Raw genomic sequence first — 23,668 nt, 5'->3', positions numbered from 1 at the left:
AAAAATTAATGCAAAAATTAACATGATCATCAAAATAATGGAAAGGAAAAATATCATATCTCCAATGGCCTCTAGTGAAGACGATGATGTTGAGATAGATTAAGTGTTTCTCAGTTGTAATAATTCTTGCAAGGTTCTTTCTTGCACCCTTTAAATTATGAAATTTCTCTTTTCCACTTTGAATGCTTCGTTGTACTTTTGAATCTTGTGCAATTCCCCCTTTTGTATTTTTAATTATTCGTAATAATGTGAGTATGACATTTTCTTTTTCAAAACATCTAAATTTCCCTTGTTTTGCATATTTACTTCTCGCAATGCATCTTTACCCGCCTTTTTGATTTTAACAAAGGGGATAAGTATACTTTCAAGGGGAGGGTATATCCTCTATCTAACTTAGGGGGAGTTTAATCACTCAAAATATATCTATATTGTTTCTTTTACCACCTCCCTTGATAGATGCATTGTCATCATAAAAAAGGGGGAGAATATGGAACCTTGTTTTGTTGAACCACCTTGTCGCGGCTGGCAAAAAACACAGAGACGCCACCATATTTTATTCATTCTTAAGGAATATGGAAAATAATAATAAAACCCTAAAGAAAAAGATAAGACAAACATCATAATCAAATAAGGGTTCGGGAGTCGGTTACTGAGCAGAATGTGTTAGGCATCCCTCACATTCCATGTACTCAAGGGGATCCTTCTTTAATTCTAGGGTTAAGGCATGTTTTCTTAGGGAACGTTTGCCTAATTATTTCTTGCATAATTATTTACTGAATATCTACGGAAGAAGAATTTAAAGAGGGAAAATGTTAGTTTTAGATTAGGGGACTCATCGTGGCTTACAACCTTGTGCCTACATATCTCTCATCAAAGAATGAGAGAAATCAAATTCGTTGTAGTCCGGCTCTTTGTTGGTTGGTTAATTTTATTTTAAAAAGGTCTCAACACTCGGGAGCAGAGAATATTTAGTTTGAAAAAGTTCTCAATGCACGGAGGCAGAGAAAAGAATGTTGGATGAGTTTGATTGTTTTTAAATATTTTTTGAGTCGAATAGTCAACCACTAAGGCATTACGCCAACCAATTAATTACTCGAGAACATTGTGGAAATCTTAATTGAACTTATGATAACAGCTGACAATTAGCTCCTTGTTCTACTTGTTCAATAACCTAAGCATTAGATGCATCAATTTCAGGATGAATATTGGCTTGAGTAAGTTTAACCGAAGCAACTACATCAATCTATGAGAGTTTATTGTACTCGTTGAAAAGCATCTAATGTGCCAGAAGAAGAGCTTCAACTTCTTCAAGTTGCACAGAGTCAAACTTGTTCTCAATCACTTAAACAACATATGCAAAGTCTTGAGCACCTTTAAGTATAACATCATTATATTATTGAGTAGGTAAGTGATCTTTAATTGAAGAAAGTGAATCAACTAAAGCTTTTATTTGTACATGATATTCTTCAACAGATTTATCGTATACTATCGCATATCTGAATTCAACTCGAAATTGCCTTACATTAGGACATGTTAATTTTTGGAAATGAGCAAAGATTTGTTTCCAAAGTTCATACAAATTCATACAAATGTACACACCCTAGAACTCGAGAAAGAATGGAAGATGATAACAAGGATTGAAGACACATCAGAAGCCATTGATCTTGTGTGATCCAAGTACAATATAAAGGAGTTTTGCAGTTAGCAACACGATCTTCTTCAGTGAGGAAATGAAGGTATGTCACAAAGATATAGGTAATTCTGGAGATTATTGGTATTGATGAATGGATCAACTTGTTGACGCCAAAGAAGGAAATTCTTTTCATTAAGTTTCCTAGTGATCTTCAACTAGAACGACATTAAAGCCACCGAAGCTAAGAGAACCTGATTATACACCAGAGTAGGCATCAAAACTGATGTTAGAGAAGATGACGACGTGGAAGCCATGAATCAGAATCTAAGCTTTATGATATCATATTGAAGTGTGAGTGTGAGTGTGTGTGAGAGAGAACTCAAACTGAAATTTGTTACTATGATTATGATAATTACTCTTACAACCGAATAGAACTTATAAATTATATGAATCTAATCCCGTGCCACTACTATCTTATCCTATACCCCATTATAACTAACTACAAGTTAGTTAGGAGTTAGGATGACATGGCACGCTAGAGGAATATACTCTTATAGATTTATTTCTAAATAACCATGTTTTCCAACAAAACTACTCAAATAACAATGTTTCTCCACTGTTTTCCAAAATACCCATGTTTCAAACAAAAATTATTTTGCAACGTAAAACTCAAACCAATTGAATTGGTGTCTGCATTGTAACCTTGAAATTTAATATAGATAAAAACTTTTTGGTTACAACAAAAAACGTACACAAACATGCCTAAAACAACAATATAAACAATAAATAAAAAGATTTAACACTACAACACATTTAAGAGCTTACAACAGTTAAAACAATATCATCTAGTGTAGACATCATATCCCTAACATCATTATCATTTTTAAATGGTACTCATGTACGTTAAATATCACCATTGTTATCCAAAATAAAGATCTACGAGACAAGTCTGTCAATTCTTCTAACTCTTTCACCATCATTAATCTCAACGTTTAACCAAGTTCCTCTCAAGTTGTTCGAAATTCCAGATGTTCTAAAAATGCATCTTCATCAGAGACCTATTACTCGAATAAAAAACATGCCTATTTCTTTTACTACTTGTGTCAGAAGAAAAAATAATACAAAAAAAATGGAAAGTGGTGTAAAAAAAATTGTTCATATTACATCTCTATTTATACAAAATGGTACCTATTGAAATATAATATCAATTAAAAAAAGTAAAAAATAGCAAACAATAGAGACGTTAGAAGAATTGACGTCACCTTTGAAGAAGAAGGTGGAGACGCCAATTAGATTGACTAGGTGTATTGGAAGCACCAATGCATATTACTTATCTTTTAAAATATCCAATAGAGATGCCAATTTAACTGGCTTGAGACATTGCAAATTTTTTTATTTGAAACATCCGTATCTTAAAAAATAGTAGAAAAGAATGATTATTTAAGTAATTTTGTCTATTACCCCTCCCTTTTTATCTCTCGTATCCCTCTTTTTATTTATAATAGTTGCTATTTATAAAAAAATGGTAAAAAGAATTGGTAAAAAAAACAAACGAATATTTAAATATTGGTAACGAAAACAATGTACAATATGCATTGAACCTATTCACACAAAAGAATATTTAAATCTACATATTAGAATAATTGTACATTATTACATTTATGTCTCTTAGAGCACCTTTTCATACAAAAGAATATTAATACAATTAGAGTATATTATTACATTTATATGCATCAATAATATGAAGTTTTCTTTTGTAAACAAATTGTTAACTAAATATAGAAGTAAGTAGATTGGTCAGTAGCATTTGTTGTGTCTTTGCAGAGGATAGATCTGGCTTCAATCACTGAGCGAGGAGGCTCAATATCTTTCTCTTGCAATGCATTTCCTCTTAACCTTTGCATCTGGGAAGCAAATGTGTCATCCAATATCTACAAATTTAAAGAAGAATCAATCAAGAATATTAGTTATTGATTATAACCAAGTACTACAATATTGCCTATTGAATCCAGCAAGAACACAAGACAAAAAAGACAGCATAAGATGATTCTAATATTCACTTACCCCCAGAGCGTAGCAAGATCCGTTGTACCATATTCTATTTTCTTTCCTCCCTTCTAGAAATTTCAAAATAATCTAGCACATTTGTTCATAATAATTTAGATTAGATCCGAGGAAAAAGTTGGAGTCAATGATGAAGTAAACACGTAAGTAACATGTAAGGTTGATTCACCTGTCCCATTCTGTCCCATAATCCACGACATATTGCTATGAAAATTTGGCTGGTAAACACCTCATGAAGGTTGGAGATGAAGTCAATGAGTTGTGAATTCAACAACTGCATTCTTTCTCGAACGTCTGCTTCTCCATCCGATTCCCTTGTTTCCTCAAGCATCTTTTTTAGCCGCGTGCTCTTATTACCTTGAACCTGACCGATTCAAAATGTTTTTTATGGTATAGAAATACCATGTTTTATACAAGGACATAGAGCTATATAACACAGAAAAGTGGAGTCTTAACGAGTTTCTTACGTTGTTGACAATATTCCCTATTATTGCTTGCAAATAAGTTTTGTATCTGGTTCTTAATAGCACGGTTATTCCGTTCATTTGCTCTCCAAACAATTTCTTGTCTCCCATGACAGGTAGACAGGATGCCCATGAATTTAGGATGTCTTCCACTCTACAATGAAGTATATCAAGAATCCTCTTAATGGTGTTCAAGAATATTCCTAACTGGACATTGAAATATCAATTGTAAGAACATGTATCAGTAAGTAAATACTTTAGATAGATAGAAGCAACCTAAATATATAAGAAGCATGAATGCACAGAGCTTACTTGGTTAGGAACCAACTGAACAGTAGCTGACTGTCTTCTTGCTAGCTTTTGAACTTGCAAGTGAAGTCTCTTTGGTATGCTATCTTTCAAAGGAGTTAAGATGTCGCTATATTGTTTTTCAAGTGATTTCACAATCGCCCTTTCAATATTTGCAACAGCCTTCCAGAAAGAAAAAGGGAAAATACAAAGTCAAGATATTGCTATTTATTAAACAAGATCTTAAATGCAAAGACGTGATTTAGGACTTACATTTTCCAAATACAACGAGTATTGAGGCCATCTATTGATTACTACTTCATATTGGATTAGGTTGTCTTTAATGTCCTCATACATTTTCTCAGCAAATGGAGAGGTGGAATGGTTTGTTGTTACTCCAGCCCATGGAACCTGTGTCATTTGTTTTTATTAAGGAAATGTTAATTCACTCATAGAGTTAAGTGTTTTGTATATAGAATAACTAATATAATGACTCCACTACCTTTTCTGCTTTACAAAGATCTAGCAAATTAAGTTGCATATCCTGTATCCAAACCATGATGTAGTTATGGAACAGATTTCTGGAGTCTACACCTCCCTGCACAGGTCTGAAAAGAAATGATATCGTTATCTTGTGAGGTCTAAAAGGTATTGTGCTGAATGTAGCGGTGCGAGGGGAAATGTTCTCATTGACAAGCAAACCTTATATTCCATGACTCGAGATCTCGTTCAAAGTCAGCAGTTGCAACCAGAAGCTCATTCACGTGTGCTTGTGGACTTGATGGTGGCCATGCAGAAAGGAAAGTTCTTAGCCTTTTACACAGTTCTGTGCTGTATATGGCTGCTGTGATGTTTGCCAGGTCAATTGAACTGAAAATTGAATAATTGATCTCAAAATGTAATCAAAATTGATATTGTATGAAGCAAAAAAGAAGCTAACCGCAAGAAACTAAAACCAAGAGAAATTTTAAAAACGAAAATTCTTGTGATACTTAAGACAGACTAACCGCATCTCCTAGTGTAGAAAAACAAAATTTGCATGACTGTAAAATTGTATTGTCTACTTGTAAATAAGAGACGGTGTAGAATTATGCCAAATACCTGGGAAAAATATGCTGACCGTGGATTGTATTATGGCTGTTGATCTTTATGTCTGCCTGAATTTCATTCCTTATAGAAATACAAAGATTTTTCATTTTCAGGTATGCCGTTGAGATAGTAATGGTGTCCATTGGGTAACTTTCAGGAGCTCCCGACATAAATTCATCGGTCTCCATCATATGTTTTCTACACCTTTTCCTTGCCGCGGTCTGTCAATATTAACACTCCATTTAGATTTCAAAACAAAAAATCTCATACTGATGTCGTTGCACGAATGATCTAGAAGGTATCCCTAAATCTTTTCAAGACTTGAAATTACATTGAACAAATGCATCGTCTATCAATATAATGACTATATAATTACCTGCAAATAGTTCTTTAGAATAGTTTGAGCATCTGGAGACAGTATATCATGAAGACTACTGAAGACCTGTAAAGCAGGATGTAGAGCTGGTGCTGCAGAATCGGCTGCTGGACCAAAATGATCGGTTAGACCCGTTGACAAGTTTTCATCGAGGGATTTGTAATTCTCAAAAACAGTCGCTAGTAGTCTTTCAATTTGAGTTTCACAATCCAAAAGTATACTTCTCTGTGAGAACAAACAAGCAGAGGAATTGTTAACCACAACTAGCTAATTCCAAAGTGATGAATTACATTAATTTAGATCTGAGATGGCAAATAAGACAACATCAGTTATTCAAAGAACATGAGGAGAGACTCCGACTGTTTCCACTTTTACAAAGGATTTCTCCTATCACAAACTCTCAAACTCCCAAATATTACAGAATGTGCTTCCTCTTATTTTTAAATATAACTTACTTAACTTCTTCAAGTGTTCTCCAACTGTTTCCTATATCTAACTGTGGAGCACAAGTATAAGGTTGTCTACTCTAAGTTCTAAGTTAATCCCATTGTAATATCATGTTAAAAACATGAAATTAAGTAAACTAAAGTATAATTTTGAGAAGTTACCTCTTGCCTGGTCAGACTCCTCTCACTTCTGGCCTTCATTAAGGGATCAAGCAACTCTTTCACAAGCTCTAGGCAGTCCTTGGTTGGAGTTGCCACATTCATCACCTGTAATAGATATCTACAAGAAGACCACCACAAGGTAAGTGAAGGATAAAAAATGAAAAGCAATTTTATGGTGTGTGAAGAATGTTCATAAAACTGATTCTTTTTAGCTGTCAGGGGGCATCGCCAAATGACATTTCAGTTACCTCAATTTTGAGTATGAATTAGAAACTCCATAATAGTCCGCAAATTCATCTAACAACCATTTCCATGGCCCATTTAGCCGCAAGTTTCTGGAGTGGAAACGCTGTGCATGCATCGCACCCTCCAACAATATATCATAAGCTTGAGTTTCCACAACAGGACCACTCTGCAAGAATTATAAAAAACAGGAAAAAATGACAAGATCGAATATGCTCAGACTTATAATGAATAGCAAGAAGCAATTATGTTGGTGGTTACTGGCAGTAACCCAAGTAAAACTACTTATAAGACGTGCCTTTAAAGTAAATAACTCCAATTAGTCCTCATTGTAAACAAACTGGAATAACTTTTTTATTTTATAGCTAGATTGATAACAACTTCATCTCCATACTCAACATTTAGTCTTTGAAAGAGGATACATTTCATCTATAATGCTTGATACAATATCAGTCTTTATCCGGTTGTCAACTTGGAAGATTTTCTTATATTTACAAACTAGAAAAATTTCTTTGTTAAACCAAGACTCATTGAACACTAAAGTAAATTTTGATATAAGTATAACCTTTATATGATTGTTGTCATCACTTGTCATTGTACTTCCAATGGAGAGCTGGATTTTGCCAACACATTCATTGTCATCATGATTTATTGGCCACCACCGTATTTTGTCACTCTGCGCATATGTGATTCACATAATTATTACATGAATTTGGATTATATAAGGGGAAAGAAGAGTAATTTTGATTAATGAATATGGCAGTGGAAAACATACAGGATTATCATTGAGGTATGAAATTGGAATTCTTGCTTCACCATGGATTGTCTTCTTAGAATCTTGGACTTCCACGAGTAAGGCATCCCCTTGGCTTAAGGGGAAACTGAAATTATATGACAGTTATAAGATCCTTGAGATTATCAAAAAAATTAAGTGTATTTCTACAAGAAACATCGGAACTTAATGAATAATGTTTGGCTTTCAACTGTTAAGAATTGTTCCTTATGTAAAGTTCCTTCAACAATAGTCTAAAGACGTATATCATGCTAAGATGTATTTTCACATGTTTCTAACCACCTGTCAGCAGGTCAGTTAGAAGTAGTATTACTAGTAGGAACATAAAATTATGAAGTGGAAGATGAAACTTACAAATCATGATAATCTCCACTCCCAGGGCGAAGAAAAATTGCAGAACACGACTCTGATGCATTTTCTTCTGTTGCACTCTTGAGTTGGATCAAACAATACAGTGGCTCTACAAGAATAAAACAGATTCCTTAAACTCATTTATAGATATGCAATAGCAGGATTAACCTTTTAAAAGCAAAATTAAAAAGCTCAATTTATCAGCTCGTGAATGGTAAAGCAAAAAAGAGTTGCAAAAACCTTCCTCAAACGTGCACTAACCTTCTGTCGTCGCTGAGAATGATGATGACTTCATAGAATTTATACCACTTTTCACAAGGGATGAAACTTGCCGGACATACTCCATTCCAGCTTCCTTATACATTGATCCTCGGTTTGAAAATGTTCCCTTTAGTTTTCGTCTTTGTATAATACGAAGTTTCTTTACTGCAAGTTTCACATGATACCTCAAATTTAGTGATTATAAAATAATGTGTCCTAACAGTTCAAATGTTTCAAACACTATCATAATTATATTAGTCATTTTTCATAGTGTGTGTACAAAAATAAAACATTTACATTTTATATTTACCTTCCACTCTTATTTTCCCTACAACCTTCTTAGTCTTGAGAGGTGCTATTTGCTCTGAATTCCTTGTACATCCTTCAGTTGGCTTTATACCTCGAGGTTGTAATAAAAACTCATGCAATCTACAAAATTAAAGAAATGATTGAGCATAAAAAATGAAGTCAAAGAAGTGTTTTTTGAACAACCGAACAAAACCTACCCAAAGGCACTTCGAAGAGCCATACACTCATCTTTAAGAAACTCCGGTGCCTCAGCACAGCCTCTTGCCCATGCTTGCAGGCATAGACGAATGCAGGCGTCATAAGTGATAAGGGTTTGCCAGGCATGTTGACTATTGCAACTGCTGAGATGACATGCCATCAAAGGAAAAAAGGATATCAATTTAATATTCAAAATGATAATATGTAGATTCAAATATCAGACTTAAGACACTTGAATTGATAAAAACAGCTCTGTGATAATTGTTGCATAAAATAGAAAGCAAAAAAGTTTATGCAACAGCACCTGTTGTTGAGATATTGTAAGCGTGGATGAGCATGCCTTTCTATGTCTCCTGTAGAAGTTGTTTCCCGTCTGCACAATTCAACATCAGAATGTCACTCACTGCATTCAATAAGGAAACAAATTCCAAAAAGGAAAGCAACACAAGCCAACAAAAAGAAGGGGAATTAATTAATTGCACTACAGCAGTACCTTTCAGCAACATTATTAAATTTTTGTTCAATTGAACACTCACTCCTTCCTCCATCATCACAATTCACAGAATCTTTTGAAGTCCAAGATGACCTATGCGTCAGAGACGTCTGAGTCGTTTCATCCACTTCATTCGTCACAGAGCCTTCTGAATAAGGAAGATCAACTCCACTGTTAAAAATAGGAGGAGCACTCGGAGTGGCCAAATCAACCTGATCACTCAAATTACTCAGATTTCGAAACCGAACACTTCCTCCTCCCACTCCAATTCCACTTCTACTCCCACTTCCACACGGAGTCATTTGCTTTTGAGCATATTTGTTAAAACCCAATTCTCCATCAGTAAATCTCCTAGCACTAACGCTATTCGGAATTTGAATAGTTATATTTTCATTAACCAAACCTTTCCTCAAAATCCCACTAGGTTTCAAAGATTTAAGCTTTGTACCACTGCCAAATCCAAACAACCGATCCTCATCATAACACTGCGCAATCGGAGTATTCAAAGAATCAAGAACCCTCTCTTCATCTTCATCATAATCATCATCACTCTCAACAACCGGACACGACAATGACGCCACACTTTCATCATCATCACTTATTACACTCCCATCACGATCATGACCAACATGACGATCACTAAACCCGAAGGCGAGGTTCCGGGTCGGTAGAAAAGACGAATGGAACTTCAAAGGAGGCAAAGAAGGAGACTTTGGAGTTAGATTACTGGAAACAGTGGCAGAAAGAGATGATCTTGGAAGGGTTAATTTCTCTGCTAAAGGAGAGCGTATGCTTGGACTGTGAAGATCTTCAAGTTTTACTTGTGATCCCTGTTTTTTGAAGGAAAAAGTTGCAGAGACGATTAATCAAACAGTTAGAAGGCATATAAAAAAAGAAACAGAAAGAAGGTTACAAACCCGATTGATCCATTGGATAGCGGTTTCGTCTAAACCTTCAGTGAACATTGTATGAGTTAAGAGAAGAAGAAGAAGAAGAAAAGGTTGTTTGAGCTCGGAGAAGAAACAATGGAAGGTGTATGAATGAAGGTGTTAGAGAGAGAGAGAGAGTGAGGAGAGAGAATAAGATTATTATTATTATTATTACAGAAGAGCGAAGCCAACGGCTAGTTATTTTCCTGTTCTTATGGCTTTTGATTCGTTTCTTTATTACAATATATTTTGTGTTTTTTTGTGTCATAACTCAATCAAACTAAAAGTATTACTTTTAGGAGCTTTTTGAGGAATCTTTTACGACAATAATCTATTTTCACCCACAAATTAAAAGTTAGCTGATGTGAGTATTTGGTTAATATTACCATGGAGTCATATATAAATACTGGAGTTAATATTTGGTTACTATTACTAAACACACTTCTTTATGTCTTAATCTAATTTCTTTATATCATTCTCACTACTAATGATTTAGTTGATTTAGTATATTTTTAGAAGAATAAGGAGACTTGATATTTTTCGTACAACCATCTTCTATCAATTTGAACAACATACTTTCTTATACATGTTATTTGTTGTGATTTTTGCATCATCAATTTATTTGTTGTGATTTGCATACGTTGTTGATTAACGGAAGATTTTTGCATCATTGACCTGTGTGTTGTGATTTGAATACGTTATAGTAAATGACTAACTAAAGATTTTTGCATCATCGGCTCATATGTTGTGATTTGAATACGTTATTAGCCATTGACTAACTGCTCCATATGGCTGTGAGAGTTAAATGAAGTGTGTCAAGAATAAAATGTGACACGATTTTATGAAATTCTATAAAACCTTTGGATTTCATTATGATTTCTTATTCATTTTTCTTCTTGGATTCAATATTCATTTTGAACAATATAGATTTGAGGCAAATGCAAGCAAAGCTAATGGTCCGTTTGGTTGGGGAAAATGGAGAGAAAGAGAGGGAAAGTGAGAGAATATTTAATATTATATGCGTTTGGTTCAATTTTTAGTAGTGTGTTTATTTTCACGGTAGAATATGCTGCAGATGTGCGTATAGCTAAAACTAGAATTTCTAACTTCTTAAATTCATGATAAAATGACATTGAAACATACTTTTTTATTCTAAACGTCAAACTGGATTCAGATCCTCTTCGATTGGTTTTCTACTGCCAAGCATTCAACTGAATATCCAACCATTCATTGAGTCTCATAACTTTTTTTTTCTTTTAATTTATTTCTTCTTACCAATTTTTCAGTCCTTAAATTAGCATATGAGAGGCCGCATCACCAAATCCGCAACAAGCAATCTGTTTTCCGTCAAACCTAACACACCGTAAAAAGAGGAGATAAAATAGATGGATGGGGAGAAAAATGTCAGTCAAACCATTTTTTGCTCTCTTGATTTGAGAGGATTCGAAGGAAAAAGGAAGTATTTCATATTAATTATAATTATAACACATGAAGATTTCTCACCTCATAAACTTTATCTCTTCTTCTATTACATTTGATATTTCTATGCTAAATATTACTATGTATTAACATAATCGAATTAATGCTATTTATAATAAAACCTAACATACTAACTAATGGGCTTTTTTCACAAGGCTCATTACACAAGCTAACTTAATAAACAAGCTAACTTAACAAATTAGGGTTTAAACACTAAAACCTAATTTAACATGCTAACAACCCTAACATCTTTGACACCAGCATGTGAACAACCTTCGACTTCATGCTTAATCCTGTCGAACCAAGAAGCTACCCTTCAACCATACTAGAGTTCGATTCAATATCTCACAAATCTCCACCTTGGATATAACTCTACATCAAGGGAACATATTAGCTTTCTTCAAGCAGCTTTATCAACTGCATACAGTGGAAAAACTTGCAACTTGCCAATGACTTGGTGGGCATATCAGCAGCATTGTGATATGTCGAAACCTTCAGCACTTGGACTTCTCCATGCTCGATTACTCCTTTGACGAAATGAAACCTCACATCGATGTGCTTAGTTCGCTAATGATATGTTGAGTTCTTCGACAAGTGTATTGCACTTTAACTATCACATTTAACAGTGATACCTCGACCTTGAAGTTTCATCTCCTTCGCAAAATCTTCAAGCCACAATGCTTCTTTCATAGCTTCAGTTAGGGCAATATACCATGCTTCAGTGGTTGATAGAGCAACAACCTTCTGAAGTGTTGCTTTCCAACTAATTGCAGTGCCAAACATAGTATAAAACAGTTAAGAGTCAAGGGCGTACAAACTAAATTATACGCCCTTGACTTAAATACTTGTGATTACCTTTATCTCTTTGGAGTTAGATAATAATGAAGAGACATAGAAAAATTAGATGCCATTGACCTAAATACTTGGGATTACCAAGACAAAGATATAAGTTTGGGGTTGCTTATAAAATAACAACATTTTAAGTTTACGGTGGTAGTCTTAAAGAAAATTCTAATAAAGAGACTTAGAAAAGCATTGTGAAAAGAATGAGTAGCTTTAAAATTGAAAGTCAAGTCTCTATAAGCTTAAGATTATCACTTTAAAATGTTGCATGATTGGTAGAAAAAAATCGTGTATCCGAAAAATCTGGTGAATAAAAGGATTTAGTGCCTAACTCCATGAACTAAGCCTACTTTCAAAAATTCATCTTACCTTTAATCGAAGTCATGTTACAACCCTTTAGACATCAAAAGCGTGTGCAATAATTTTGATTTGATAAACTATTTGGAAACTGTTCAAACTTATGGTAAAATAATGTTTACATGTTGGTTGAGTGATATTTGTTATTAATTGAGAGAATCTACGAGGAAGATAGAAAAGTTCATTAGATATAAACATGATTAGTGTCTTTTGATTTACCCCTCTTGAAGTTGGAGAATGAATGTTGAACTTGAGCATGATCGTGAAAATACTCTATTAAATAGCATTGAACTTAGACATTATTGCAAACTAGGTAAAGTTACTAAACTACCTCAAGGATAAAGAAAGATTCAAGTTTGGACTTGTAATAATAGTCAATCATAGCATGCCTTTTAGCATATTTTACTTTAATTTTAAGGGATTTTACATCTAATTATTTATGTTTCTGCAGTTTTTATTATTAGGATTATGAAGAATTATGGAAAATAACATATTTGTGCCGAGATCGTCCTAATGAGAAATAATCTACAGTATTTTTACTATAGAAGTTATTGTGACAAGAATGGAGAAGACAAGAACAAAATAACGGAAAGAAAATAAGCAAAATAAACAAATTGGAGAAATTTCATGAAGTTGAAATTTTTTCGGAGTCACTAGAAAAAACACACTACACCATATAGGAAAGAGTAACACATTATGTTGATATCGTAGTTAACACGTCAAGTAATTGATAAAAACACATAGCGTAGACAGGTCAATGTGTTACGTTTAAGAGAAACTAATTTTTTTCTATAAACTGTCGAATTCGTTCTATTGTTAGGGTTCTAAATTTTATCTCTTTTGCCATGATTTCTCTAAAAATGATTGGTTAGTTTTATTACAATCCAGTTTTTTAGAAGAAAAAAAAATAGAAAGTTGTATTTTCTTCACAAATAACAAATCTTCCATATTGCCCTTCTACAAATGCTAATCAGTAATGTTCAAGCTCACCATCTGAGGATTGTGCTCTTACCTAGTCTTTGCTCTCTTTCTTTTTTCATTTTAGTTAGTTGCTTTCCACTTTGATACTATCTTTATCCGGTCAAAATGAAGGAGGTTGCTATTCCCACCTACTTACTTCCAACAACAACATATGTGACAATGATTTCAAAATTCTAATGAAGTAAAACTAGAATACATTATAGGGATGAGCTGTTAAGGAAAAAAATTGTCTGTTACTCACTGCAAGGAGGTTTCCTAGTTTATAATACTTAGTCAACTTGTACCTACTCACTTCTCACCAACCAAACAAAACAACCACTGCCTACATAAACCTCAAAAGCCTTTTGTTCCTTAGTCATATACAACTCAAACTCTACAAAGTACAAACATGACAACAATTAATCCACAGAATGACTCAAACTTGGTTATTGACTCAGTCTCAGACCCTTTGAACTGGAATTCAGCTGCGAATTCACTCAAGGGTAGCCACTATGACGAAGTGAAACGCATGGTGGCAGAGTACAAGAAACCAGTTATCTGTCTTGGTGGGGTGGAGACACTAACTATATCTAAGGTTGCTGCTGTTGCTAACAGTAACTCACATGTTAAGGTTGAACTCTCAGAGTCTGCAAGAGGTGGCGTTGAAGCCAGCTGCGAGTGGATCGCGGAAAACATTGAAAAAGGCACTGCCATTTATGGTGTCACCACTGGCTTTGGTGCTGCCTCTCATAGAAGAACTCAACAAGGCTTAGCTCTTCAGAAGGAGATGGTTAGGTAAGGTTCAAATTCAACTTTCAAAAATTTGTGCAGAGTTCCTATTTGTTATGTAATTGAAACTTTTATTGTTTTCATAAGGTTTTTAAACTGTGCAATATTTGGGCGTGAAACTGAGTTGTCTCATACATTACCTCAGTCGGCAACAAGAGCAGCTATGCTTGTGAGGGTTAATACACTTCTTCAAGGCTATTCAGGCATTAGATTTGAAATCTTAGAAGCTATCACCAAACTTCTCAACAGTAATGTCACCCCAGTGTTGCCATTACGCGGTACAGTTACTGCTTCCGGTGATCTAATTCCTCTGTCCTACATCGCTGCATTGCTAACTGGTAGGCGAAATTCCAGAGCTGTTGGACCCTCAAAACAGCCCCTTAATGCCAAGGAAGCTTTCGGTTTAGCAGGTCTGGATTCCGGGTTCTTCGAGTTGAAGCCTAAGGAAGGCCTTGCTCTTGTGAATGGCACAGCCGTTGGATCTGGTGTCGCTTCTACGGTACTTTTTGAGGCAAATATATTAGCTTTGTTATCAGTAGTTCTATCAGCAGTTTTTACCGAAGTCATGCAAGGGAAGCCCGAGTTTACACATCATCTTATACACAAACTGAAGTTCCATCCGGGTCAAATCGAAGCTGCTGCTATCATGGAACACATTTTAGATGGAAGCTCTTATATAAAAAACGCGAAACTGCAGCAGCCAGATCCATTGCAGAAGCCTAAAAAAGATCGCTACGCTCTTGTAACTTCTCCGCAGTGGCTCGGTCCACAAATTGAAGTCATCCGGTTTTCAACCAAATCGATCGAACGAGAGATAAATTCAGTGAATGACAATCCTCTGATTGATGTCACAACGGATAAGGCACTGAATGGTGGTAATTTCCAAGGCACCCCAATTGGAGTTTCGATGGATAACACACGTCTAGCTATTGCTTCAATAGGAAAACTCATCTTTGCGCAGTTTACTGAGCTAGTCAATGACTTGTACAATAACGGGTTGCCATCAAATCTTTCTGCGGGTAGAAACCCGAGTCTTGATTACGGTTTTAAGGCTTCTGAAGTTGCCATGGCTGCATATTGTTCTGAACTTCAATATTTGGCAAATCCTGTAACAAGCCATGTGCAAAGTGCTGAGCAGCATAACCAGGATGTGAACTCTTTGGGGTTGATTTCTGCTTTGAAAACTGTCGAAGCCATTGAGTTATTGAAGCTCTTGTCTTCCACATATTTGGTTGCACTCTGTCAAGCTATTGACTTGAGGCATTTGGAGGAAATTCTTAAGAACAGTATCAGAAATACTGTAAGCAGAGTTGCAAAGAAGACATTAAACATAGATGAAGAAGAAGAAAGTAATCCATTTAGAAACAGTGAGGAAAATTTGCTCAAAGTGGTTGATAGAGAGTACGTATTCTCCTACATAGACGATCCCTTTAATGTTGCGTGCCCGTTGATGCCGAAACTAAAGCAAGTACTTTATGAACACGCACATATCAGTGCCATTGGTGATAAGAATGCGAGCTTGTTGATATTTGAGAAGATAGGAGCTTTTGAGGAGGAATTGAAGTCTCTGTTGCCAAAGGAAGTTGAAAATGCAAGGGTGGCATTTGAGAAGGGAAATCCAGAAATTCCAAACAGAATTAAGGAATGTAGGTCATATCCATTATACAAGTTTGTGAGGGAAGAATTAGGGATAAGGTTGTTGACAGGAGAAAAGGATGTCACACCAGATGAGGAATTTGAGAAAGTGTTTACAGCAATGTGTCAAGCAAAGATTATTGATCCAGTTTTGGAATGTCTTGCTGATTGGAAAGGAGTTCCAATTCCAATATAATCTCCAAATATCTAAGAATAATATGCTGGCATAACCTTTTCTTTCTTGTGTTATCCATGTAATGGCTCTTGATGTAAACTTTATACAAATTATGAAGAATGAATCAATAAAAAAAACTAGCATGTCATCATCACTTTTAAATAATGGTCATGAATTATCATAGTTTTTTACTATCACATAATCATTTCTAAACTAGCTTGTAGGGTGATGATTGTCCCCACTTATAAGTACATGTGCAAATTATATGGTGAGCGATTGCAAAAACTTGATAGCAGGCGATCGACCGGATATTAAACGAGACTCTAATATTATATTAAAAAATATAGTTGGACCTAACTCAACTCTACAAAACCGATTTGTAGGTGATGATTACCCTCACTTATAAACACATGTTCAGGTCATATATTGTCTGATGTGAACTCTTAAAACAATATAAAAAAAATTTAATATCCTCTCCATTTTGTATTCTCTCCAATTCTTCAATTACTAAAGTTGTGTGTTACTAAAGTTGTATGTAAATAACACACATTTCTAAAACATGTTACACATATTCAGGATTTACATGATAATTAAGGTAACAAAACACATGCAACTAAAAAGTCCTTGAAACTGGAACAAAATAATGGCAGAAGCATAAGAGCATAAATCATGAAGAAATCTACAAGTAACTGTTTAATATTTGTTATCAAAATTGAAATGAAGAAGAGATGAGACAGTCTCACAATTACAACTTTACTAAACTAAAGCACATTAAACAAAATGGTTTGAAAACACTAGTGGAATGAGTAAAATACTCATAGAAGACAAATACAAGGGGAACAAAGTGCAGATTACATTGCAATATAAAATATATGACATCTTTTTAAGGCAATAAGCAAAGCATCTGATTTCCCTAGTCAATATGCAGAAGTTATATCAATTGAGAAAAATTCCCCCTTCCAGCATGCCTTTTGTTCAGTTGATAAGAGATGGAAAAAAGATCAGCCTTAATCTATCTTTACCGATGAGAACAAGTAATGCACAAAGTAGAATGAGACAAGGAAACCAATGGTTCCAGTTGCCAGCATGATTGCAATTGCCATGAGCAGAGAATAGCCAATATAAAGTACAGCAGAGATAGGTCCACTCAAACTCTGCAGGTCAAAAACCAAGTAGTTAATGGAGTACAGAAAGACATAAAGAGAAACAGAGCCTGATGCATAGAATGCCTTCCACCACCACCGCCAATCTTCAACACAGAGATGCATATATGTGAGGACCACAGACACTTCAGCACAAACAATAGTCAACAATAGAAGAACAACCAACAGGAAGCCAAATACATAATAAAACCTCCCAAGCCAGATGCTAGAAAGGATAAAGAAAAGCTCAATGAAAAGGGTTCCAAATGGAAGTGTTCCGGCACCAAGAACAAGAAGCCATGATGGATATTTCCGTGCAGGAATTTCTCTTGGAATCTGGTTAGTTCGCACGGGATATTCAATTTGCTCAGCTTTCGTCCCCATAAATCCTCCAATGAGAGTGAGTGGCACTGAAATGCAGAACCAGAGGAAGAACAGCTCAAAATACAAGTAAATGGGAATGGCACCAGTACTTTTGCTGCCCCAGAGAACAAAATTCAGTGCTGTTAGAATCGTAAAAGCAATTCCAGGAAAAAAGCATGCAGCAAACCATGAAATCGATCTCCACCCTTCTGAAGTTCCCTTCATGGTTCTCCAGAGACGTACACTTACATACCCGGAAGCAATCCCCAGGAAAAGATACAAAATTATCATCCCTGTTAGCAGCATTCCCCGAGAAGCTGGTGACATGAAACCCAAGGCTGCAAAAACAATAGTAACAGCAGCCATTCCAAGAATCTGAACCCCATCTCCAACCATCACACAGAGGAGCCTTGAGCAACAAGGCTCCCTAAATACATCACCCACAACAAGCTTCCATCCAGAAAGCTCTTCATTCATCTGAGCCTGTGTCTCTTTGTCCAATTCCTCATACCTTGCTAAATCCCTTCTCACTGTTCTTAAGAAAATAACAAAAACAATACCGGCTAGGAAAAAAATCACCATAAGTGAGTTTAGGATAGAGAACCAATGTACACGGGAACCCTCCATCTTCAAATAAGCATCCCAACGAGACGGCCATCTTATATCACTTTTCACAAACTCAACTTCATACGTAAACGATATCCTCTCTTGCTCTTTTATAGGTTGATACTTGTCAAGCTCAGCCGGGCAGTTTATCGAAGAGACATTGTCATACATGTGGAGCTTTGTCATAACTTCAGGATCACGTTTGACACTACAAGGAACAACATGAAAACCAACAATTTCAAATCCAGATTCTTTCTTACTATCCCTTTCAATAACACCCATACCTTCCTCCCCAGTACCAATAATCTCAACATCATTTCCTTCATATTCATGAACCAAAACCCTAAACTTGAGATGGTTAATAATGTAATCAACACTACCATCCGTCGGCGTGTACCCAATAGGAAACCCCGTCCACTGGATTTTAATCCCATTTTGACTAGCAAACCTCATAACAGGCAAATTATCAAGGATCATATTAACTTGATAAAGATCTCGGGTTCTCTGTTTCAATAGCTTCACCTCATGCTCATTCAACGGAGCTGTCGTACATAGATAAATCGACTGATTAACATTCATCCGAAAAAGGTAAGGCGAGTTATCAATCTGATCACCCATAAGAAGCTCTCCAAGATTCTCGGCACTCTTCTTAATACCGCCAAGAGGTTGGCAATAAGGAAGACTATAGTAACTAAATGGAAGCTCAGTTTCAATAGAAGTCAATGAATTAACTTTCGCAAATATTCGATCTCCATTCGAATACGTATGCATGTAACTCCCCGGTAAATAAAAAGCATTGCTAATTTGAACAAACCCAATAACAAAAACACAAATCCAACAAATCAAAGACTTTCCCATTATTCTCATAGTTGCAAAAATTCCAGCTTTCATGCAAGAAACTTCGAATATTATCAGATAACCCTAATAATGCATTCAACGCCAAATCTACAATATAAAAAAAAATACACAGGAAACAATTCAGAATGAAAATTAATCAAAAATAAATGAAAATTAATAAATCAGATCACGGAAACTAAGAGAAAACGGATCGGATTAAGAATCAGATCAATATTGATAATCAAAATAGAAAATAATACGCAAGAATTGAGAAGAAGAAATTGGAGATTGTGAGATTAGGGTTACCATTGATTTTGGCGAAAGAGATCTGAAATTTGAAATGAAGATCGTTGGGAATGGGGAAGAAAAGAAGAAACAGAGAGTTGAAAATAGAAAAGTCGGTTAGTGTAAGGAGTAAGTAACTAACTTTGGAAACTCTGGCCTATGGTAAAATGGGCCTTATATTGGATATTAAATGCTTGCATTAGCAATTAGTAGGAGGTGTGTTTAGCATGGTTATAATTTTTGAAAACAAAAGAAATTGGACTGAATGAGATCAAGTGTTACAATATTTTAAAAAAAATACACTTTGATGAGATGGTAAGGCTTTCTTCCTGTTTAGTTAGAGGTTCTGAGATCTTCGTTTAATACCTAAAAAAAGTCATATAATATTCAAGTATAAGAGACTTAAATATCTCGCAAATAATAAATTATAATCATCGTGAGACTAATTAAAAATAAACATACAATAACCATTTTACTTACCATTTTACTTGTTTGTTGTTTTTTTATCAACAATTAATAAATGAGGAAAAACACACTAAGAATATACTAATATTTGATACTAGTTTGAAAATCCACCAAAACCCCTCTTCTTTTTTTTAAAATAAGCTTGAACACGACCATTTCTTTCAAACAAATTTAGAAGGAAAACCAAGAAATAGTCTTTGATGTAACTAGGTTTTTGGGAATAATAGATTAAGTGTTTGAATACTTTGTACGACATGCTTGCTACAATCCAATAACTTAGGCAGATTTAACCTATCTTTGCTATTATCTATATCTGTGCTTCTCTTATACAACAATTTTTTTTAAGGCACTAGTCAAAAAATATTTTTTCAATAAATTAAAAGTTGATAAAGTGCAACATAACTTAGACTTGTTGTAAATTTTAAAGGCAAAATACCTAAAGAACTTAACACACAAAGATGCCAAATATTTCTAGTTCTTTTACATGTCATTTCTTACAAGGATCCATCATGATACAACATGTTCACTTTCCCAAACGACAAGAGAGTGAACTAAAACATGGTTGAGTTTTTTTGATAATAATAATGTCTTACAACAACCAAAGAGCAAAGAAAAGAATATATGTAATTAACAAGATACATATAATATAATACATTCACTCAATGAAACTTAAGACTGGTCAAGACATTGTTGTTGACAGGATCAGCCAAATGATCTAACAAGTTTTGGTATGGTCCAACTCCTGTAACAAGACCTTGAATGAAGTATCCCAATATTGCCAACATAGCTAACCTTCCATTTTTCACTTCCTTAAGCTTCAAATCCTTCAAAGATTTCTCGTCTTTACCGAACCCGAGAGGGTTAAAGAAAGGTCCACCAGGGTAAGCAGGGTTACCAGAACCTCCAAGACCTTTTTCAAGTCCTAAGAAGTATTGTTTTCCCATGGAGCCAGGTTTGTACCAATCTTGGAACCTTCTGTGTTCAGCAAATCCCATGAGCGCCATTTCCAAGACGAAGAGTGTGTAATTGTCTGCCCAGTAGCTGTATGTTCCTGCAGGTGGGATCACGCCGGTTTGAAACCAAGCGAGGGCGGTTTCCTGTGGGATTAGACCGGCTTTGCCGAGTATTTCAGGCGCTATTGCTCCGACTGCTCCCAACATTGCAAAGCGACCGTTGATTATCTCGCCATATGCTAGCCATCTTGGCTCGATGAAACCTCCTGTTCCTTCTGGGTCTGATAGTCCTAGAGGGTCAAATCCATAGTCACCGGGTAGGCTGCAAATGTTTATGCCAAATTAAGTCAATTTCGTAACCAACAAAGTTGCATATCTAAATCTTCTCAGTTAATCATAACCGTCAGATCATTAGAAACGTTTTACTTTTATACACATTTGATCTGTGTGGATAATCAACTTCATTAAGAGCTTATGGTATATCTGCTTATTATGTTATAAGGTATTTCTATAAGAAAAGATAAAATACATTCAAAATATTTCATATAAGTTATGAGTTGTTTTTATAAACAATCTTAAAAAAACTTACAAAATAAACCAAAAACATCTTATGAACATGTTTTACAATTAGAGTTTCGCCTAACACGTTTCATCTATGGACATAAAATCTGACATATATTATTTGACGTGAGACTCTTAACACGCACTCTTACACACAAGACTGGACATGTTAAGCATGGACATAAATGTTAAGTGGCTCGCAATCGAAAACCTAATAGCAGATGGTCTATCGAATCTTGAACCAGGCTCAAATACCATCTTAAAAAATATGATTAAACCTAATTCCACCTTACAAAACCGATTATCCTATGCGTGACTTTTAACAACATGTTATGTCATAAGCAGTTTCTATGAGTTCTCTAAAACTATGTAAGTTACCTTCCATCCAAGTAAGAAAGACTTTGCTTTGATGCAAACCACAAGGGTCTATCAACTCCACCTTGCTGAACACCAAAAAGAGAAAAGAAAGTTATTTTTAATAAACCCTTAGATCAAAGCACAATGAACTATACTTGAATTGAGTAAGAGAGAAAAAGAGACCTTGACAGGAGGAGTAGCAGCTGCCTTGACAACAAAGGAACCTTTTCTAGAACATCCAACTGAAGAAGGAAGTGATCTTGCTCCAAAACTCTGTCTCACAGCCTCAGCTGCAAAAGTAATAGATGATGACGACACTAGAGCTTGTGTAGCCATTTTCTTTCCCTCTTTGTTACACCAAGAGAGTTTTTTTTTCCTTCTTCAAGATGGTAGTAGTAGATGGTTAAGAATGAATAATGGAAGAAGATATGAAGAAGTTTAAGCCACTAGTTCAAGTCTCTAGATGCATGCAACGTGGAGATTCTTGTGGTGAATATTGAATGGTGTGATATAGTAAGGATGAGAGTGTGATCTTATGATCCAACCATGGTTATACACGTAGTTTGATGAATAGGATAAGAGATTTTATTTTGTTGCGTTTTTGTTCTATGCAAAATTGTAGTATTTGTAATGTAATCTTACACGGAAACGGATTGTCTAACGTTGTGGCGGCAACGTTACTCTACCTTTCGTTATCTATTAGCCTTTGGATCAAATTAATGTCTGAAACAATGCCACGTATGCCACTTATGTGATTTTTTTAAATAAATAAAAATGAAAAATTACACATAAATCCAAAAACAAATTTCCTTATACCATATCTCTGCTACCTCTCCTATCCAGAAGGGCATGGTTGTCGGCATCATCTTTTCAAGCCGGCATCATCTCTCTGCAAGCCAACACCATCACACCATCACAACGTCTTTCATTAAGATCACCTCAACTTGCATGTGCTTCATCTTCTCCAAGTTCATGGTTCCATGGCCGATAAGCTATATCTTAAAACTGAGCTGAAATTTTGTAACAATCATTCAAAAATAATGTGAAAATAATTATGATCTTTCATTTTGGCTAAACATACTAAAACTAAAAGAATTGCAAAATCTGTTTTTATTTATGAACATATCTACCATGGAAATATGGGAGAACAAAATATAACAAAGTTGGAGTTTTTATTGGTCATCATCAACTCTATAATGATGACGGTGGTCTTGGAAAAATGCCGGTGACAGCGGTGTATCCTGTGCAACATCAAGCCGGCGGAAGGTAACCCAACCCAACATATTCTGGGTTGTTGTTGCTAATGTCTTTTACTTAAAAAAAAATAGTAAAAAAGAAAGATATGTTGCATATTATGCACCTTTAGATTGATCTGACGGACAATTGTTTTTGAAAGTCAGTCTAACTTTCCCGCTCTAAAGTTAGACAATCCGTGTCCAATCTTACACCTATTGTACGCTAGATTCACTTGTGGATAATGTGTGACATTAATATTTTTATAACTCTTTATTCTACATCCACGTGTAACTTTTTTTTTGCGTTGCAAAATTTGAAAGAGGAAAATTGATTCAATATTTCTTTAGTAACAATTTTTTTAAATAATGAGATTCATACTAAAATAATTGTGAAAATATAATTTTACTTTTGTTTGGTAACATAATTTTATATTGTATAATTATTTTTTTAGTTTTTTAATTTATTATATTATTATATTTTAAAATTAATAATAAATAAGTTTAATGAGAATGTATTAATAAAATCT

At 34.9% G+C, this 23,668-nt stretch overlaps 4 protein-coding genes across 5 annotated transcripts; 1 reads left to right on the top strand and 3 right to left on the bottom strand.

Moving 5' to 3' along the window:
* Nucleotides 1-3,237: 3,237 nt before the first annotated feature.
* LOC131615624 (uncharacterized) lies at nt 3,238-10,326 on the bottom strand. Of its 2 annotated transcripts, none has more exons than XM_058886762.1 (21): nt 10,088-10,326; nt 9,171-10,000; nt 8,982-9,050; nt 8,677-8,820; nt 8,481-8,599; nt 8,171-8,335; nt 7,913-8,018; nt 7,541-7,646; nt 7,331-7,441; nt 6,771-6,934; nt 6,523-6,640; nt 5,915-6,139; nt 5,551-5,759; nt 5,152-5,319; nt 4,952-5,057; nt 4,723-4,860; nt 4,474-4,632; nt 4,165-4,368; nt 3,867-4,061; nt 3,698-3,769; nt 3,238-3,564 (listed from the first exon to the last, which is right to left on the bottom strand). In XM_058886762.1, the coding sequence occupies exons 1-21, from the start codon at nt 10,133-10,135 to the stop codon at nt 3,406-3,408; spliced, it is 3,615 nt and encodes a 1,204-aa protein (XP_058742745.1). In that variant the 5' UTR covers nt 10,136-10,326; the 3' UTR covers nt 3,238-3,405. The 2 variants fall into 2 exon arrangements, with proteins under 2 accessions (XP_058742745.1, XP_058742746.1); XM_058886763.1 differs by having other exon boundaries at nt 8,677-8,817.
* Nucleotides 10,327-14,047: 3,721 nt separating this feature from the next.
* On the top strand, nt 14,048-16,591 carry LOC131615625 (phenylalanine ammonia-lyase class 3-like). The gene is made up of 2 exons (XM_058886764.1): nt 14,048-14,533; nt 14,615-16,591. The coding sequence occupies exons 1-2, from the start codon at nt 14,148-14,150 to the stop codon at nt 16,356-16,358; spliced, it is 2,130 nt and encodes a 709-aa protein (XP_058742747.1). The 5' UTR covers nt 14,048-14,147; the 3' UTR covers nt 16,359-16,591.
* Nucleotides 16,592-17,017: 426 nt separating this feature from the next.
* On the bottom strand, nt 17,018-19,745 carry LOC131615627 (transmembrane 9 superfamily member 12-like). The gene is made up of 2 exons (XM_058886765.1): nt 19,592-19,745; nt 17,018-19,393 (listed from the first exon to the last, which is right to left on the bottom strand). The coding sequence occupies exon 2, from the start codon at nt 19,337-19,339 to the stop codon at nt 17,345-17,347; it is 1,995 nt and encodes a 664-aa protein (XP_058742748.1). The 5' UTR covers nt 19,340-19,393; nt 19,592-19,745; the 3' UTR covers nt 17,018-17,344.
* An 837-nt stretch (nt 19,746-20,582) lies between these two features.
* On the bottom strand, nt 20,583-22,339 carry LOC131615628 (chlorophyll a-b binding protein 3, chloroplastic). The gene is made up of 3 exons (XM_058886766.1): nt 22,090-22,339; nt 21,928-21,992; nt 20,583-21,310 (listed from the first exon to the last, which is right to left on the bottom strand). Exons 1-3 carry the CDS (start codon nt 22,240-22,242, stop codon nt 20,695-20,697), a joined length of 834 nt encoding a protein of 277 aa, XP_058742749.1. The 5' UTR covers nt 22,243-22,339; the 3' UTR covers nt 20,583-20,694.
* Between the last annotated feature and the right edge of the window lie 1,329 nt (nt 22,340-23,668).

Source organism: Vicia villosa, linkage group LG7, assembly GCF_029867415.1.
Source record: "Vicia villosa cultivar HV-30 ecotype Madison, WI linkage group LG7, Vvil1.0, whole genome shotgun sequence".
Classification (NCBI taxonomy): Eukaryota; Viridiplantae; Streptophyta; class Magnoliopsida; order Fabales; family Fabaceae; genus Vicia; species Vicia villosa.
This window is presented reverse-complemented; position numbering and strand designations above follow the sequence as displayed.

Coding starts and splice junctions, on each gene's coding strand:
- LOC131615628 (XM_058886766.1), bottom strand. CDS start 22,242: ATGGCTACACAAGCTCTAGTGTCGTCATCATCTATTACTTTTGCAGCT. Junction 21,993..22,089: donor CTGCTACTCCTCCTGTCAAG/GTCTCTTTTTCT, acceptor TTTGGTGTTCAG/CAAGGTGGAGTTGATAGACC. Junction 21,311..21,927: donor CTTTCTTACTTGGATGGAAG/GTAACTTACATA, acceptor AAACATTTGCAG/CCTACCCGGTGACTATGGAT.
- LOC131615627 (XM_058886765.1), bottom strand. CDS start 19,339: ATGAAAGCTGGAATTTTTGCAACTATGAGAATAATGGGAAAGTCTTTG.
- LOC131615625 (XM_058886764.1), top strand. CDS start 14,148: ATGACAACAATTAATCCACAGAATGACTCAAACTTGGTTATTGACTCA. Junction 14,534..14,614: donor CTTCAGAAGGAGATGGTTAG/GTAAGGTTCAAA, acceptor TGTTTTCATAAG/GTTTTTAAACTGTGCAATAT.
- LOC131615624 (XM_058886762.1), bottom strand. CDS start 10,135: ATGTTCACTGAAGGTTTAGACGAAACCGCTATCCAATGGATCAATCGG. Junction 8,336..8,480: donor AGGGAAAATAAGAGTGGAAG/GTAAATATAAAA, acceptor TGAAACTTGCAG/TAAAGAAACTTCGTATTATA. Junction 4,633..4,722: donor ACTCGTTGTATTTGGAAAAT/GTAAGTCCTAAA, acceptor TCTTTCTGGAAG/GCTGTTGCAAATATTGAAAG.